The following is a 17,682-nucleotide window of genomic DNA, read 5'->3' on the forward strand; positions in this document are numbered from 1 at the left end:
CACACACACACACACACACACACACACACACACACACACACCTTTTGTCCAGTTTAGCTCCCCTTGTCTAATTTCACTGTACCATTTAGCATTCATACACTATATGTACATGATATACAATGACTCTTAAATACACCACTTTCAGTCTATTTACACATAAAAGCTTATTGATATTTTAAATGGTTACAAAATATAAGACTTTGAAAATATATTAAACCCCCCCCCCTTCCCCAAAAAGAAAAAAAAAGAAAAAAAGAGACTAATGTGACATTATGAGTGGTTGTTTAAAGGATTAGCATTGTTTGGAGTAAAAAGCATGTTATTGAAATTTCTCGATGAAAGAAAGTTTTCAGTCATATTTAAAAATCTGAAACATAAAAGAGGGCACTGCGCCATCAAACAAACCAAACTGGATTCAGTCTGGATCTCCATTCCTGCTTACTTTCAAAATGGAACAAAAATCCCTGCAGTTCCTCACATCCTTGCGTCGGTTTGATTGGAAAAGCAGAGCTCGTTTTCTGTCTGGTACCGGTACCAGTATGTCTGCAGCAGGGCGCTCTCTTACCTCACACAGGCTGTTTGAACTCACATCGGTTGCATCACAGCCGATCACAGCTGCAGCTAACAGATCAAATAAGGTTCCCGGCACAAACACAACACTTTATCTCTCGTCTCTTGGCTAAAAAAAGACAAAGAAGGGAAAAAAAAGGAAGAAAAAGCAGACGAAGAGCACATGCGACCAGATGAAAGTCATCAACTCCAACACGAATGTTCTTTTAATCTTTGGTTTATGAGGATTAGGTGTTAAATGTAAGCGAGTTAACGGCGCACGCGAGTGGCTCTTTGTGCAGTTCAACAGATGTGGACTGTGGTTTTGGGTAGTTTTCAGAACAATCGTTGAATCCTTTGAGATTTCACACAAACAAAAGTTTGAAAAATGAATTTTAAAATCTGACCCCCACCCCCCCCAAACAAAAAACTGATCTAAAATGAAAGATGGAATTTTGGGTGCCAGATGACTTCAACTAACTGATTTTAAAAGCTGGTATAGAATATGCACCTTATGGCTGTACATAGAAGTTTTAGCTTAATTAAAGGCTGCTACATTGGTTGGCTTCACACCTTGAACAGCGTCTGCTGCCTGTGTTTGTGGCTCCCTGAATGTCACGTAAAGAATATGTTTTTTAACAGGCACAGGCTCATTTATCTCTCAAAGCTGGGCGGATTGTGTGCTTGAGTGTTTGTGTTTGTTTTTGAGGATGTGTGCTTGAGTTTGAGTGAAGGGACGAGCCACTCACAGCAAAAAAAAAAAAAAAAAAAAAAAAAAAAACACATTAGAGCATTTCCATTTGCTCCCCACTTGCTGAGCTTGAACCCACGCAGTTTGTTCTGTCTCTGGTTAGTCTCTGTCTTTTGCTCCTTTTTCAATAAAGCCACAACCCATTCTTTAAAAAAAAAGTAAAAAAGAAAACTTTCCGTGGCAGATGGAGACAGAGGCCTCAACGCCTATGGCTTTCAGATCTTCTGGCACATGTGCAGTCGGGACTTGGACGAGGAGGTGGCGTCTTTCCACACCTTGCAGGAGAGGCCCTTGGCGCAGTCGCAGCGCTGGAAGATTTCCAAGCCGTGAGAGCCTTTCTTCCTCTGCTTGGTACACACCTCTCCCAGCCTCAGCACCGGCTTGCAGATTTTTGTCCAGAAATGGCGAGCGCAGCAGTAGCCGTCTGAACAGTCAGACGAGCGTAAGCAAGGGTCGCCCTCGTGACCTTGGAGAGGAGGAGAAATTCATGGTTCAAAGCGACAAATGGCAAACAATGACTTGTAAAACAACAATGCAGTAAGACAAAATACTGCAAAGCAAATGCACAACGTTCATAAGGTTTAAGGTTTACCATACAAATATGTTTATGTAAGCATTTTCTCTCATTTGATTTGTTTGTTGGAACAAAGAAATAAGGGAGTGGCATGATGAGTACCCGGTTGCTGGGATGTGGTAAACATGCCCTTTCTTATTTTTATATCCAGCTTTTAACCCAAATTAGCATTTTATTATTCATGAATATCATTGACCAAACTTTGTATTTTGTTTATGTAAATTTTGTTTATAATACCTGTAAAAACTGAGCTTATTAGGCAACCTCACTTATTTGAGTTTTACACTGCCAAGCTGGGTTTAATTTTGCTTTGGTGATTTTATTTAGTCATGCTTATAAATGTGTCTAATTTAGTAATTTCTTTATTACAAGATGATTTGATTTGATTTATTTATTTAACAGGAAAAGATTATTTAAAATCAAGCCTGACTCGGCATGATTGCTGTTTTACAGCAGGTTCCTGTTCTGCAGCACATAAATCAATCAATCAATCAAACTTTATTTATGAAGCGCTATAACATCAGCCACTGCTGAAACAAAGTGCTGAACACGTAAAATAAAAACTGAATACAAAAACACAATAAAATCACTCAGTTAGATAAGTAAAATCAGCACCAGTACAGTAAAAGTTGAGAAAAATCAAATCTCAGTTGGGTTGAAGGCCAGTGAGAAAAAAAAAGTTTTTAAATGAGTCTTAAACACAGGGATAGTGCCATTTTCCTATCGTACACTATTTTATATAACGTTGGTCCACCCTTTGCAGCTAGAACAGCTTCAACTGTGCTGGGAAGGCCGTCTACAAGGTTTAGTAGTATGTTTATGGGGATTTTTGACCATTCTTCCAGAATCACATTTGTGAGGTTACATACTGATATTGGACAGAATGCCTGGCTCTCAGTCTCCGCTCTAATTCATCCCAAAGGTGTTCTATCAGGTTGAGGTCAGGACTCTGTGCAGGCCAGTCAAGTTCATCCTCACCAGACTCTGACATCCACGTCTTTATGGACCTTGCTTTGTGCACTGGTGCACAGTCATTTGGATGGGTGAGCAAATACTTTTGGCAATGTACTTTGTGGTACAGTGAGTTGCATTTTGTGTACATCTACCAATAATACTAATCAGCACATTTTGTGGACTGTCAACAGAAACCGGTAAAAAAAAGAAAGAAAGATTCAGCCATTTAGACCTCCAAAATGAATATACTGAAATTAACACAAGAGAAAACACAACAGTGATAGTGATTTTGCTGGGCATAAAAAGGTAAAACATCAGTCATATGGGGTTAAATTTTCACCTTTAGGAGTGTGTTTAGCTTGTGCCTTCCCTTTCCTCCTCCAGCTCTGGTCTTTGGTTGATGTTGTGCTGTGATCATCTAATGCTGAGATGTGAGGAGAGAGGACACTCTCAGAGATGGAGACGCAAATGTCTGAACAGATGAAAGAAATAAAAGAAAACACAAAGACAGTTATGAAAATTAAACAGAAATCTGGCTGACATCTTGGCTAGCTTAAACATAAATCAGATTATTCAGAGTTTTGAGGATTCTGAAGAGATTGAATAAGAGTACCTGTAAGATAGCTAATAAAAAACAAGTACAACACTGAGCACTTTTTGGGTTGTGCTGTCAGTACAAAGCATGCTTCATGTGTTGGCTGTTTTTGTCTCAGTCATCTCACAGGTAACCTCGGCTGTGGCTTGTAAAAACATCCAGTTATCTCGAACATTAGAAATCTGCAGGTTTTTAAATAGAATCAATTGAGTGAAGACAGAAAAATTCAATGAATCAATGGTGTGGATGATCTGATTGCTTTACAACGCTTACACACTCAAACCCAATTAAAACCACTCACACATCAGTATGCCCATGTGGGAAGACTGCCAAGTTCTGAGTGAATACAGATGAAATCCAATTCTAGTTTTTTTTCACCGTTCTGTCTGTACCGTGGACAGATGTTGATTTTTTTTTGTCACTCCTCTGAGAACTAAACTGACTAATCTTTACAAGGTTTTAAACCTCAAAGCAAAATGTAGGAAACTGTACCTCCATGTAATTTAAAACTATATGTGGGGGGAAAAAAATCCATCCAAAGAACAATGACGGCGTAGTCTCTGCACAAACATTAATTCTATTCACACACGGTTTCAGTGAAACAGCGTTCAGCATGTGAGCACTGATTCCTTACCTCTGGGCCTCAATTTAATACAGTTCAGCTACAGTTCACAGTTCAGTCTGTGTTCGGCTTGAGGTCTTTGTCATTCAGACGTATCTAAATACAAGACCCTGGTGGTGCATCGAATGTACAACAAGCTGTCTTTTCCAGCACCATTTACAGACAATGAACCAAACTCCTGCAGTTTGCATGAAGGTTATGATGTACAGTAACTGAAGCGCAATGATGTGAGTGTGAGCGCACGCACAGTTACTGCAGCGGTTCCCAGGGCAGCACATGGCGTCCCGTTGGCAGCGCTTCTTCCTCCGGCGGCAGGCGAGGCAACGAGACGAAGCCTGTTGAGGGCTGTGGCAGTAGCTGCCCACGCTGCACTCTTTGTCATTGCTGCACGGATACACCTGCTGAGACAAACACAGCAAACAAAAGCACCACAACTTACTTGACTTTGCAATTCACAAAGATATATTTATTCAATCCATGGTGTCAGCAGAGATATGAGGTAAAAATACTTTGTTACTTTACTGAAGTAGAAATTTTGGTGGAGTAATCATTTAATGCAATTATCTGTACTTTCTATTCCTACATTTTATTTCATTTTGGCTTGTTTTCATTCCAGCTTGTTATTGTTGTACAGCGCCCTCTTTATAGCTGAAACAGATGGACTAGTGCACGCCAAATTTTTCAATATTAACAATAAAATAAAACTTTATTGTCATTATGGCCTTAAATATTTTTTTATTATATTTTTTATATTTTTGACATCTTTGAAATTACAACCACTCACTTGTACTCAATACTTTTACTTTCTTAAAACTTAAATGTATTTTATATAAGAAATTAAATTTTGATACTTAAATACAGTAAATGCCAGATACTTTAAGACTTTTACTCAAGTAATATTCACAGAGGAGACTTGAGCTTTTACCAAAGTAATTGAGTTTCACTCAAGTATCACTTTGAGGTGCTTTATAGAGGACTGTGGCACCATTTGAAAGGCGTATGTATTAAAACTTGGCCCTGTGTGCTCTGCAAAAGTCATGGCAATAGTAAAAGTAAAAATAGAAGTACAGTAATCAGTTTAAAGCACAAAGCACTGAAACATGAACAGTTTTGTACAACATTGTGCCAGAAATAACTCAACTTATATTATTCTTTGTACTGTCATTGCAATGATCGTGTAAACCCTTGTGTAAATATACAATGAATGTTGAGAGCCACACAAACCGGCCATTGTGGAAATGTGACTTTTAGCAAATAGCAATACAAGTAAAACAGCAAACAACTTTATAGAAGCCAAATATTTTTGCTCTCTGTGTATTAAGTCCACACATCATGCTAACAGGCCTACATTTCTACTAACCTCCACAAGCTATGATGAAAAAAAACAATAAACTGGTAAAGTTGAGCCAAAACTTTACATAAACGTATTTTATGTGCACACTCGAGCTGTCCTACAATCATTGTGTATCATCAAAATCACAATAAATTAAAGTCAATCTTATTCAGTGACATTCATCTGCATTTAGAAGCAATTATTGTGAATCATTACCCCAGATTTATGACTGCGATGCTTAAAGAAACCAAGCTAAGTACGCCTCAATGAGCCAACTAAAAGTACTTTTGTGCAAGTTGTGCAGCGTTGGTTACTTTATAACCTGAATATACAGTATATTTTGGCCTTTGAGGAAAACTGAGCTGGAATAACTCATGGCCAGAACTTTAGAATTGTTTCAGAAGAAAATGTCAGAGTTTCAGAAAATAGACGTCCATGCTTGGCAAGTAAAAGCTGAACGCTGTTCGCTCTCGTTTTGATAAGTGAACGACACGACTTCACTTCCTCCTCATTTTCTCCAAGTGCTCAGAGCTTTAATGAGGTGTAACTGAGGGGTAATTTTCTCCACAATCATACTCCTTCCTAGTTCATTTGGCTGGGATTTTGTTTTAATACCTTTTTTTAGTCAAAAGTTGAAAAACACTGTATGTCTTTCCTTTCAGCAGACTGAAATCCAAACAGAAACATTAAAAAATACAAAACGTGCCATCATTGTCCTTGGCAATAGCAGATACTATGATAGCAAACTCCTTTTTTCATTTTACTTGTTGTACATCCTGTAAGAACCAAAATGGGAAAATAAATGATGGCATAAAAACAACTTTTAACTTTTGACAAAATAAAATTTAATTGTGTGGGTGTTGCTGTGTGTACATATACAGGTGCTGGTCATAAAATTAGAATATCATGAAAAAGTAGATTTATTTCAGTAATTCCATTTAAAAAGTGAAACTTGTATATTATATTCATACATTACATACAAACTCATATATTTCAAATGTTTATTTCGTTTAATTTTGATGATTACAAATGACAACAAATGAAAATCTCAAATTCAGCATATCAGAAAATTAGAATCTTGTGAAAAGGTTCAAAATGGATGGCACCTGGTACCACACTCTAATCAGCTAATTAACTCAAACCACCTGCAAAGGCCTTTAAATGGTCTTTCAGTCTAGTTCTATAGGCTACAAAATCATGGGGAAGACTGCTGACGACAGTTGTCCAAAAGACGACCATCGACACCTTGCACAAGGAGGGCAAGACACAAAAGGTCATCGCTAAAGAGGCTGGCTGTTCACAGAGCTCTGTGTCCAAGCACATTAATAGAGAGGCGAAGGGAAGGAAAAGATGTGGTCGAAAAAAATGTACAAGCAAGAGAGATAACCGCACCCTGGAGAGGATTGTGAAACAAAACCCATTCAAAACTGTGGGGGAGATTCACAAAGAGTGGACTGCAGCTGGAGTGAGTGCTTCAAGAACCACCACACACAGACGTATGAAAGACATGGGTTTCTGCTGTTGCATTCCTTGTGTCAAGCCACTCTTGAACCACAGACAGCGTCAGAAGCGTCTTGCCTGGGCTACAGAGAAACAGGACTGGACTGCTGGTGAGTGGTCCAAAGTCATGTTCTCTGATGAAAGTAAATTTTGCATTTCCTTTGGAAATCAAGGTCCCAGAGTCTGGAGGAAAAGAAGAGAGGCACTTCATCCACGTTGCTTGAAGTCCAGTGTAAAGTTTCCACAGTCAGTGATGGTTTGGGGTGCCATGWCATCTGCTGGTGTTGGTCCATTGTGTTTTCTGAGGTCCAGGGTCAACGCAGACACATACCAGGAAGTTTTAGAGCACTTCTACAAGTTTCACTTTTTAAATGGAATTACTGAAATAAATCTACTTTTTCATGATATTCTAATTTTATGACCAGCACCTGTATATATATAATTTTATTTTATTTATTTATTCATTTACTTATTTTTGTATGTTTTCTTGAAGTCAAACTACTTGCAAATATTTTGTGTTAATTTATCATTATCTAAATTGTCTTGCTAATTTAGGCTTTTATGAGTTTGACAATTTTAGCTGCAAGCCATGGTTTTGCTAATATTAGCTTTCAGCAACAGTTTTGCTAATTTCAGCTTCAAGCAAAGTTTATTCATTTTGCATCGCTGATAAAAAGAAGTGCTTTACGACAACTTATTTTGAAAAATATATAAAAACAGATTTAAAAGCTTTAAGAACAGAGATCAACCAGTTTTGTTGATTTTAACCTCTGTTCTGCTCTTTAAACTAAAAAAAATCAATTCTGTCTTTAACAAATTCCAGCAGATATTCATCACTTAGTGTTTTCTCAAAACATATATTTTATCCAGATTTCTGTTACATTTGAAAGAGCAAAATAAAAAATACTTCAAGTTGACAGAATTTTCCACAACACAATTTGAATCAGCAAGATAAACAGGAAATGAAACGTTTAGCTGTGTAAATTATATCTGTTTGAAGACTGACATTAGAACAGCATGTTTGGTTGCCTCACCAGCGGCAGCAGCACCACATCCACATTCAGCTGGCACTGTGTTGACAGACCTGATTTAATGTGGCTTACCACTGACAAACATGACGCGGTCAGCCTGTGAGCGAGCACGAAGAATCTGAATCAAGTCTGGGTTAAATTACACCCGCAATGAATAAAAAAAATACATATTCCATTTGGAGTATTAAAATCTCTAAATATAAGTGGTCATTAACAAAAAAAAAGGCATGATTTCAGACCCTATAGGTGCACCACAGTATGTTCGAATTTCTTCCTTGTGCACACGTGCTTTAGAAAATTAACAAGATTAGATGTGCTGGATGGATGCCCACCTTCGACGTTTCTCAGGCTGGAAACACATGCAGCCAATGGCACAGGCATAGAAAAAATTAACTGGAATATTAAGTTGAATGCTCATCCATCATTATGACAGACTCCAAGAATGCAGATGTTCATCGGGGCTGATGAAAGTACTGTTTCATGGATTTCAACCAGTTTCTAATACCATGGGAGATGAAGGAAAAGTCAAAGGTTTTACCAATTAAAATGACAGGAAATGACATTTTAACATGTTAGCATCCTCTCACCAGCATCTCTACAGCTTGAATCGTATTTACTTGAAGAAATGAAGAACAAGTTGCCTGTCTGGAACTTTGCTGTCATGCTTTTTTATTTATTGTTGGCCAAGAGGCGACGCTGCTAAGAAATCAGACTTCTCAGTTGTTGCACATCAGTGTTCAACCCTCTCAAAAACCACAAACTGTCATTTTACATTTGTATTTGCGCTTGGATTAAACGTACGGTAATTAGATTTAGAGACAAGACTAGCTGTCCTCACCGCTTCCTGACTTCATAATAATCTTTTTTTTTGGCTCCAGTTGTTTACTTCACATGCAAAGTCTTTTGAAGAACACAGATACATATACTCCATATTGGAAAAGATTTGCTGTAACTTGATAAAGCTTAGCTATAGATGTACTGAGGATTGTTGGGGGTAAACACAAAGGAAAGAACATGCAGCTGGAAATATGGTCTGAGGAGAAGTTTGGGAGTTTTTGTTACTGACAAGAGAAATGCGCTGCCGTGTAAATATGATGACAGCTCGGTCCAGTCCCGTCCACTAAAGCATTTCACACTACCTGCTCTGATTCCGATCTGTCTTTGTAGCCTGCAGAAGTTTTAGATCAATTACAAGCCTTCGCCTTTCAGCAGGAAAGACTTGAGTAGAAAAAGACTTGGGCTCACCTCTTCCATCATGGCTAGAAAAAAAAGAAAGACAGATCTTTGAAAGCCAGAGATATCTGAGCCTTTAACCACAGCTGATAATCAGGCCTTATCCTGTCATGTTTCAAAACACCTCGTTTACAATTTCTGAAGGACGGGGCTTTATTCAGGCGCATCTTCCTCATCTCGTATATCTACTTCTTTTATTCTGTTGCTCCCTTATTTATACCTTGACTTCCGTCACACATTAAAGTGTAAACTTGGCTCCTGCACAGGAAGGGAGTTAAAAACCATGTTACTCCGCATCCTCTCGGCATGCTGGTGAGATGATAAAGGACGAGACAGACAGAGATCCATAAAGGAAGCCCCAGGTCCTGTGTTGTGTTGCTCTCGTGCTGGTAAAGTGCTGCTGCTTTGAAGAGGTGCGGGAGCAACAATCTACAAGGGATTTAGTGCAGGATACGCGGGGCTTTGAACCTGCTTTTCCCAGTTGTTGAGATCCCTTATTTACCTCTGCAGAGTCATTCCAAAGTGCTGATATAATTCTATAGAAGAGCACTGTGCGTATTAGTAACACAGTAAAGGTCTTTGCTTTTGTTAAAGGGGTGTTTAATAGCTATAGATCAACTAGAAAACTAAACTACAACAAAACAAAAAGGGAAGCCCATCTGTTTTTCATAGAACATAAAAAATAATTAATGGGCTTTTGTGCTTAAACCAAAGTCAGCTCATCATGGCACTAAGTGGGTAAATATTCTGCTGTTGCCACTCAGTTGTTTATTGCATTTAAAAATGGTACGTATGACTACCAAAAAGACCGAATTATGATATTTTCTTAAACATAACCAAGTTGTGACCTAAACTCAACTAAAGGGTGGAGGAGAAATAAAAGTTCAATGTCAATGTGCAGCTAGGTCTTTTTTTTTTTACTTTAGAGTGAGAGCAAAATGTACTCCAAAACCCCTTTCATAAACATTTAGAAAGACGAGCTCCTCATTAAGCTGCTCAGAAATGTACAAGTCCAGTTTGCCATGTCCCACCATTATGTGACCTTCTGAATGAGGCCAGCACTGCAAAACAATAGGAGGCATGACGTGTGCCCCAGAAGAGATGATGTCTTTCTATACTTTTATATATTTTCATCTTCAATATTTTATACTGAATATTTCGTACTTGTGCACATTTTTATGCTGAGTCTGGATATTTGATGTTTTGCTCATTTGCATCATCTGTTTACATATTTTTTGCACATCTGTTTTCAATTTTCACAATTAGGAATAGTGCAACACTTTGTTTTTATGCTTTTATTAAATTAATCTTCTTGCACCGAATCACCAGGACAAATTCCTTGTTGTGCAAACTTGGCAATAAGCCTGATTCTGATTCAGAGACAAAGTGGAGGGTTAAGATTTGGACATGTCCCATTTTAAGTCCTCTGTCGCACAGATGTCTGTTATTACATCACACGGATCAGCTGTTGCAGTTTTGTGTTGCTCAGTTGCTCAGAGGCGTACAGTGGTGGGTTGACTTCAATCCCCACCTGCTCTCATGTCATTTGGACCTTAGATAAATCCCACTAAAATGAGAAGAAGGCACCTCAGGGTTGACTTGAAATTGTTTATGTGAAAGGTGTAGATTCTCTTCCAGGAAGTAGTAATCCTAAATTATTGAATCGAACTCACTGACCAGATTGATTTTTTACATTTTTTAAGATGTTTTGCTTTTCATTTGTGCAGCTTCAAAACGTCCAAATGTAGATTTGTCTCACTGCTTCTGTTTGTATGCCTGACAGGTCTATTTCACATTTGGACTTGATGTGACTCAACAAAAATATTGTGTGTTGTTATTATAATTCATGATATAATTCTTCATTTCATGACTATTCTTTAGATGATTAGATGTTATGCTAGATATTTTTGTACATCTACAATCATTCCTCTAATTAATTTTATTCTAGGATGTCCCAAAGAAGTGCCTCAGGCTTTCACCAATAACTTAAATTCCCCCTTGATTATTTTTAGAAGCAGATTGAGGCATCTAGGTGAAAAACTCAATTCAGGACATTATGAAGTGATGCTCATCATTACTGCTTAATTTATAAATCTTGTAAACCTTGCTTCTGAATGGACCTTCTGTTGCAGGCAACAAATGCAAATACTCATAAAAATTTAACTGCTGCTCACCGCAAATGGCAAAAATCAATTTAATGAGCCGTGACGCTAGCAAAAGCTCTCTTTACGATTTAACTTTTAACTACACTGTTTATTACTCTTCTCCATCATTCAAAATGTAGCTTTTCACAGTTTGTAAAAATGATCAGATAACGCTTCTTTTTACATGTTTTCCTTCAACTGATTCTTGCCAAATAAAAGGACAATGAAGCTTCAATCCCAGGCCTTCACTTTACTTACACTATTTGTGCTCTCTGTCTTGTAAATCAGAGCTCTGGCTTGTAACCTGAACCTATGAACGGTGTTAATGAGTGCTAGGGGCCTTAAGGAGTCAAATAAACAATGTCACTGTATAAACAGACTTCATATCCCCTGAAAGCACAGACAGCCTGTATCAGATAACATAGGGATGACTGCGCACAAGTCACTCACACAAACCATGGTTTTAAACACTGCTTGGCGTCTTTCATCACACAAAACACATGTGTTTATAGCCACTGCTCTTTGAGGACTAGAATCCAGAGTCTCAAAAAAAATAACTAGACCATCTTTGGGTTAAGTATACATTCTGAGTTGACTTAAAAATGGGTATTTGTGCAAAGACTAACATGGAAAAGGGAAAGCCCTTGATGGTAATATTGAAGGGTGTAATGGGTCTGGAAGCTCCACACACAGGAGTCCTAATAACTAATGTTGGTAGATGGACCGTTGACACGTGTTAAAATACCAGACCAAATGTCCCTGCCTTCTCTCACTGTTGGGAATGGAAGCCAGCAGGATTCAGTTTATAGGCGCTGCCATGTTGTATTTTTGGAACCAGACAGAGTCTGTGAACTAACGATGTGGGGCTTTAAGTACTGCCTACTTCTGCACACACAGTCATTGTCATATTTTACCTTCATTTTATGCCTGAAATGACTACAGCAAAATGTATTTAAAAAACATATATCTTAACATACAGCAGGAATACTTGAATCTAACAAAACGTCAACACATAAAAAGTTTATGAGGTGTTTGTTTCGATAAAGATGACATGCCTTTTATTCCTGTAAGGATGCTGTCCCTCTTCTGGCTTCAACTTTTGAGGTGGAGTTCAGCTTTATCCCAGGTTCATGGGTTGGGTATACTTCTGAATCATTTTTAAATGGTGTTCTTCATCTGCATGTTGCAGCAGGGTGTTGCAAGTCCATTGGTGTTGGTTGAAAAGCCCCATATTCTTTCATATTTTTTTCTAGGTGAAGTAGGTGAATGCCACCATGCTACTGTGGTTGTTTTCAAATAAAATAGTTACAAGGACATCGACGGTTATAAGGACTGTGAGAAACACTCCATGAGAGAGACCTGGAGGCTCCACATCTTCTACAAGTCTGTTGTTGAGGGCAACATCTCTTCTGGGGCAGCAGCCTCAGAGCCAGGGACCTACAAAGGCTAAACAACCTGATAAAGAAGGCTGCTTCTGTTCTGGGGACGACTGTGGAAACTCTGGAGATGATGGTGCAAGGAAGGATTTTACATAAAATCAAGAACATTGTGGAAAACCCTGACCCTCCTCTTCATGAGACTGACACAGGAAAACAGTGTCTTCAGTCGGAGGCTTCTTCAGTTTTGTTGTGATACAGACTGCTACAGAAATAAAAGGTGGTTGCAGAAGAGAGGTCTCGATGGATGGATGGATGGATGGATGGATGGATGGATGGATGGATGGATGGATGGATGGATGGATGGATGGATGGATGGATGGATGGACGGACGGATGGATGGATGGATGGATCTGGATGGATGGATGGATGGATGGATGGACGGACGGATGGATGGATGGACGGATGGATGGATGGCCATTCAAAGATGAACATTCATAACAGAAAATGGCAACAATTAAGTTTTCTTTTTGTAACAACCCAAGTGCAAGTTTAACAGTGCAGGTGCTGGATGATGCTCGGCTAATAAATACATTTTTGTATTTGAATCAATCACATCTCCTCGTGCCACTAAAGAGATCTGACTACAAACAAAATGCTTAAAGGCCAAAAGCAGCTCATGTCTCCCATCTAACAATAAAAGCACCTGTAAAAGATACTATCACTTGTATTTCACTGGGGAGTTTCTGAAATGTTTCAAAACATTTGCAGTGGTTCTGACTGTTCCTGTTTGAGCATGAGGATCTTTGTCTTGGTGACGTCAGTCTCCATGAGTCTGAAAGTCCAGGAAATGTGAGACAACCTTTTGAGGGCTGGGCTACTCATAAAACTAAATTGTGACTGATTAGACACAACACTGAAAACAAAAACTATATTAAACATGTGACTGATCCATTCTTGACCACATAAGCAGTAATGAAGATCTGCCATGTTTTGGTCCTCAAGCAGCAGCTTCTTCAGTTCTTCTCTAAGGGTGGGTCCACTTTAAACGGACCAGAGTTTGTTTCCCCTGTTGGTCCGGGCCTTTTATGCAATTGTGAATATACTCAACCTGGGTGCAGATAACTGGACCGAGACCCATTTTTGGTGGTCTCGGTCTGCCTTGGTCTGCTTCCAAACAATCTCTGGTGAGGTTCGCTTTTGATGGGAATACAGACCAGCCCTAAACCGAACCAACTACAGGAAACATGAGCCTTTTTGGACTTCACGAGCCACTGTTTCTAAGCAACATTAGCCCTTCGTTCGCTAATGCTAATGCTGCGCTACAAAAAAATGAGCCATTGTGACTCAGGGAACGCAGAGCATCTTATCTTCTTTAGGTTGCGGCACGCATTTGCCAATGCCGTCTGCAGGTCTGGGCTCTGTCCTGCCCCCGTCACTTCTGTCCAGTGGGGGCAATGACCACAAAAACCTTCACCTGCATGGCTTTGTTTATAAATTATAGTCCACTAGTAAAAAAGTACAATGTGAATGCAAACCGCACCAAAGAAAAAAAATTTAAATCTGCAATTTGGTCCGGACCAAACAAGTGGACCAAAGGACTTTCCTGGTGTGAATGCATCCTAAAATGCACATCACTGGATGTCTGATGATACAGTAAAATGTTTGCTGGATTGGGGAGAAGCACCATGCTTATATGGTCCAAATTACTCATTTGTCACACATCACTGTTGCACAACATTCAAGCAGAAGTCGTAAGTGTCAAAAGATTTCAACTTTGTCATGAGACTGTAATGCGTTTGTAGCCCAGTGACCCACTGCCTACTGCTAACAGGCAGTCACACTTCTTCCATCTTTTTTTCTCTGCCCACTGGATAGTCATTTTACAAAGCAACTATGATGAATTAGTCAGAGATTTTTGGTTCTTGCACTATGTGCAAAGACTGACAGTTGACTGGATGCTGAGGTTTAACAGATACACTATTGGTTTCCCTGTGGGCTCAGAGGGCTTACAGGGGTAAGCACTTCTGGGTCATCATATCAGTTTCTGCTGGTTGCTTTCCAAAGGAGCCAACAGTGTCACCTGCTATTAACTGTCAAGGTCTCTGAGGTTTGGGCTTTGTCAGATGTAATAACATCAGGCTGATGTGATAAGATTCACAAGAGTCCTTTTTGCTACAACTAAATACTGACAGAATATCTGCTCTGGCTTGTTATGTAAACCAAAGCTCCAAATATTTCTGAATCAAACAGTAGTTTAGAGCAGCAGTCACTTCTTTCTCATTGTGGCTGCACACTTTTTGCTTATCATTTGTCATATTTAAAGCAGTAAACCAAAAAAAAAAAATATTGAAGGCACCTTTGAGGGGTTTTAATGTAATCTTCTGCATGTTATGTAAACACAAGAAATTTACTGTCTGTGCTCATAATTGACTGAGAAGAAGTAGAGTTTATAAAATGGTCATGGTGGTAGCTGGTGAGCCTGCAGTCACACTTAATGTTGCAATTCTTCTGAAAGCGTAATTATTTGACAGCCTCTCAGCAACTTGATAACTTCACCATAAATATATTTGTAGCATTTTGGCACCAAAGTTTTTTTTTCATATAATTTCATTTATCCCCAAAACCCACAAACAAAAAAAAATGTAATGTTTCATTCCAATTTCCCAGATCCAAACCCAATGATTTCAATCATCAGTAATTTCAAATGAAGGTAAGAAAAAATGTCTGTCTCCACTGAAAGACACTTTAGATAACAAATGTTTGTGTAATTAACTTTGGGTTTTGTACCTATACTTCAAAGCCCGTTTGAGTAAGAAAATAAATAAATAAAGCTACAGAGCAATGTTTTAAACTGTGGCATATTTGACTGTTAAAAGTCTCATAAAATAGAGGCTTTATTATCCTGAAATTATCAACTTCATAAAACCTGTTCGAGATGCAGAACATCAGCTCGTCAAGCATAAAAACCAAACTGTGCTCGTTCCTTTACAACGCTGGAAAACTTTCTAAAAGCCAGAAATGGCACACTTTATAACAAACACATAAAGTATACACTCTAATTCGGCTATAAAAACTAATAAGCGCCTTGATTTAAGGCAAAATACACCAGGGCATTATGGTGGTCTCTGTGTATGCATAATGTTCTCCCTCAGTTCGCTCTTCCAAACCGCTCCACATTATTGCAATGGCAAAGACATAAGTAGGCGTTTAAACTGAGGTTTGGCAAAGTGGCTTGAGGTTGGGTCTCCTCGCTCAGCGGAGGAGAGAGTTTGGTTTTTCTATCATTTATAATGATTACAATATCATTCTCTCTCAGAGCTGGGTGCTCCTGCTCTCAGACCTAACAGGTATAAATGTCTACAAGGATATTACAGAAAACTGAGCAGATTTCTGTTTTATTTATTTTTTTCTAATGGTAAAACAAGAAAATGTCAGAGAGATGTGATGGAGATGTGGCAGTGCCATCTGCTGCTCAAACACAGGTTTCATTAACAAATCTAAGCTCATCATAAAAATGTTTTTAATTTTAAATTTAAAGCAATAAAGTGGGAAATGAAAGTCTCCCTTTTTTCTTTTTTTCACTCTTTTTTTGTTCACGTATGGCATCTGCCACCTTTTATAACAGTAAAGACTACATCATTGACTTTTATAAACGAAAACTGCCCACTATATTTTAATTTTTTAACAGTTATTCAAGTTCAATATTTACAATCAAATTAAAACAATTTGTCATTTTGTGGAAACAGCAGGAATCCAAGGCTTTTCTGAGTTGGTAAAGGTATTCCTCAGAGGCCCCTATAATAAACTCATAATCCCAGCAAGCGTCTGGACCACGTTAATGACACCGAGACCCAGACAGAAAATTACCCCACGAGTTCACTTTTTCTCACTTTTCTGTTGTCATTAATGATTTACTGTCTCAGTGCGCTGCACCCGACTGTGGCGTCAGGTCTGAAAGGCAATTAAGGTTTATGGGGGTCTCAACTTCCACCAACACTTCACACACAAGAGGTTTATTTAACGCGTGTATTTTTATTCTGACGTTTGCATTTTTTCTTAAAAGGGTAAATAAAATAACATAACAGTTCCGTTTGTAATAATTAATAATGTTTTTACGCACAGTGCGTAAAAAACTTATTTTACGCACTGTGCGTAAAAACTTTGGAAACGTCTTATCAAAACTCTTATTATTTTCTATTAAAAGTTCAAACAGTTACCTGTGGGTGGCTCTTGTGTTTCTTGGTGACAGGAGCGGAGCGGTTCACAGCTGCTAGTGGCGTCTCTTCCAAAACCCCGGGCTTAATGGAGTTCGCCTTCGGTCGTGCCTCTGATGCCTGGGATGCGCCGGTCTTCACTGAGGCGACGAGGAACAACACAACGCAACATCTATTCCAAGTGGAGACAAGCATCCTCGAAATAATACCGCCGTTTAAGAATAAATAAAAAAATTATATATATAAACCTCCTCAAAAATATATTTAATTTGTGTCTAAAAGGGGGGAATTGTCAGTAGGAAGAGTGCGTCCTGCACTGTCCATGCGTCAAACCTCAGCCCAAACTGATGGAGCCACCTTTATGCTGGCAAAAAGAAGATTCTCAGAAGAATGAGTGCCATTGAGAGTTACTTGGAAAGCACAGAGTCCCCTCCTTGTTCCTGGTTTATCAGGGGAACAATAAACATCTGTTAAAGTGTTCTAAAATTCAGAGAAGGCAGCAGGTCTCCTCTGTGTCTCCTGTCGGGCTGAGTGTGAGCACTTCTCTCCTCCAGCCGGCTCTTTTATGATCTCGGATACTTTCTTTTTATAGGATTCTAATGAGTTTTCTGCCTCCGCCCCTATATTCACATCGGACAAAGAATGAAACTGATCTGTGTGCGGCACTGCTGCGCCTGCATTGTGGTCCCCACACTGACAGCAGGAGCCCCCTTTACAGAGAGAAGCTATAAAATTATACACTGTGTGTTTTAACAGAGCGTTTCATCTCCCTTTTAAACAAACAAAAAATGGAAAATAGTGGA

At 38.8% G+C, this 17,682-nt stretch overlaps 1 protein-coding gene across 3 annotated transcripts; it reads right to left on the reverse strand.

The window, feature by feature from the left end:
- Window positions 1–6: 6 nt before the first annotated feature.
- dkk2 (dickkopf WNT signaling pathway inhibitor 2) lies at window positions 7–17,454 on the reverse strand. Of its 3 annotated transcripts, none has more exons than XM_014007750.1 (4): window positions 16,883–17,454; window positions 4,293–4,446; window positions 3,169–3,252; window positions 7–1,766 (listed from the first exon to the last, which is right to left on the reverse strand). In XM_014007750.1, the coding sequence occupies exons 1-4, from the start codon at window positions 17,072–17,074 to the stop codon at window positions 1,516–1,518; spliced, it is 681 nt and encodes a 226-aa protein (XP_013863204.1). In that variant the 5' UTR covers window positions 17,075–17,454; the 3' UTR covers window positions 7–1,515. The 3 variants fall into 3 exon arrangements, with proteins under 3 accessions (XP_013863204.1, XP_013863203.1, XP_013863202.1); XM_014007749.1 differs by having other exon boundaries at window positions 3,169–3,300; window positions 4,293–4,443; window positions 16,883–17,453; XM_014007748.1 differs by having other exon boundaries at window positions 3,169–3,300; window positions 16,883–17,452.
- Between the last annotated feature and the right edge of the window lie 228 nt (window positions 17,455–17,682).

Source organism: Austrofundulus limnaeus, unplaced genomic scaffold, assembly GCF_001266775.1.
Source record: "Austrofundulus limnaeus strain Quisiro unplaced genomic scaffold, Austrofundulus_limnaeus-1.0 Scaffold44, whole genome shotgun sequence".
NCBI lineage: Eukaryota > Metazoa > Chordata > Actinopteri > Cyprinodontiformes > Rivulidae > Austrofundulus > Austrofundulus limnaeus.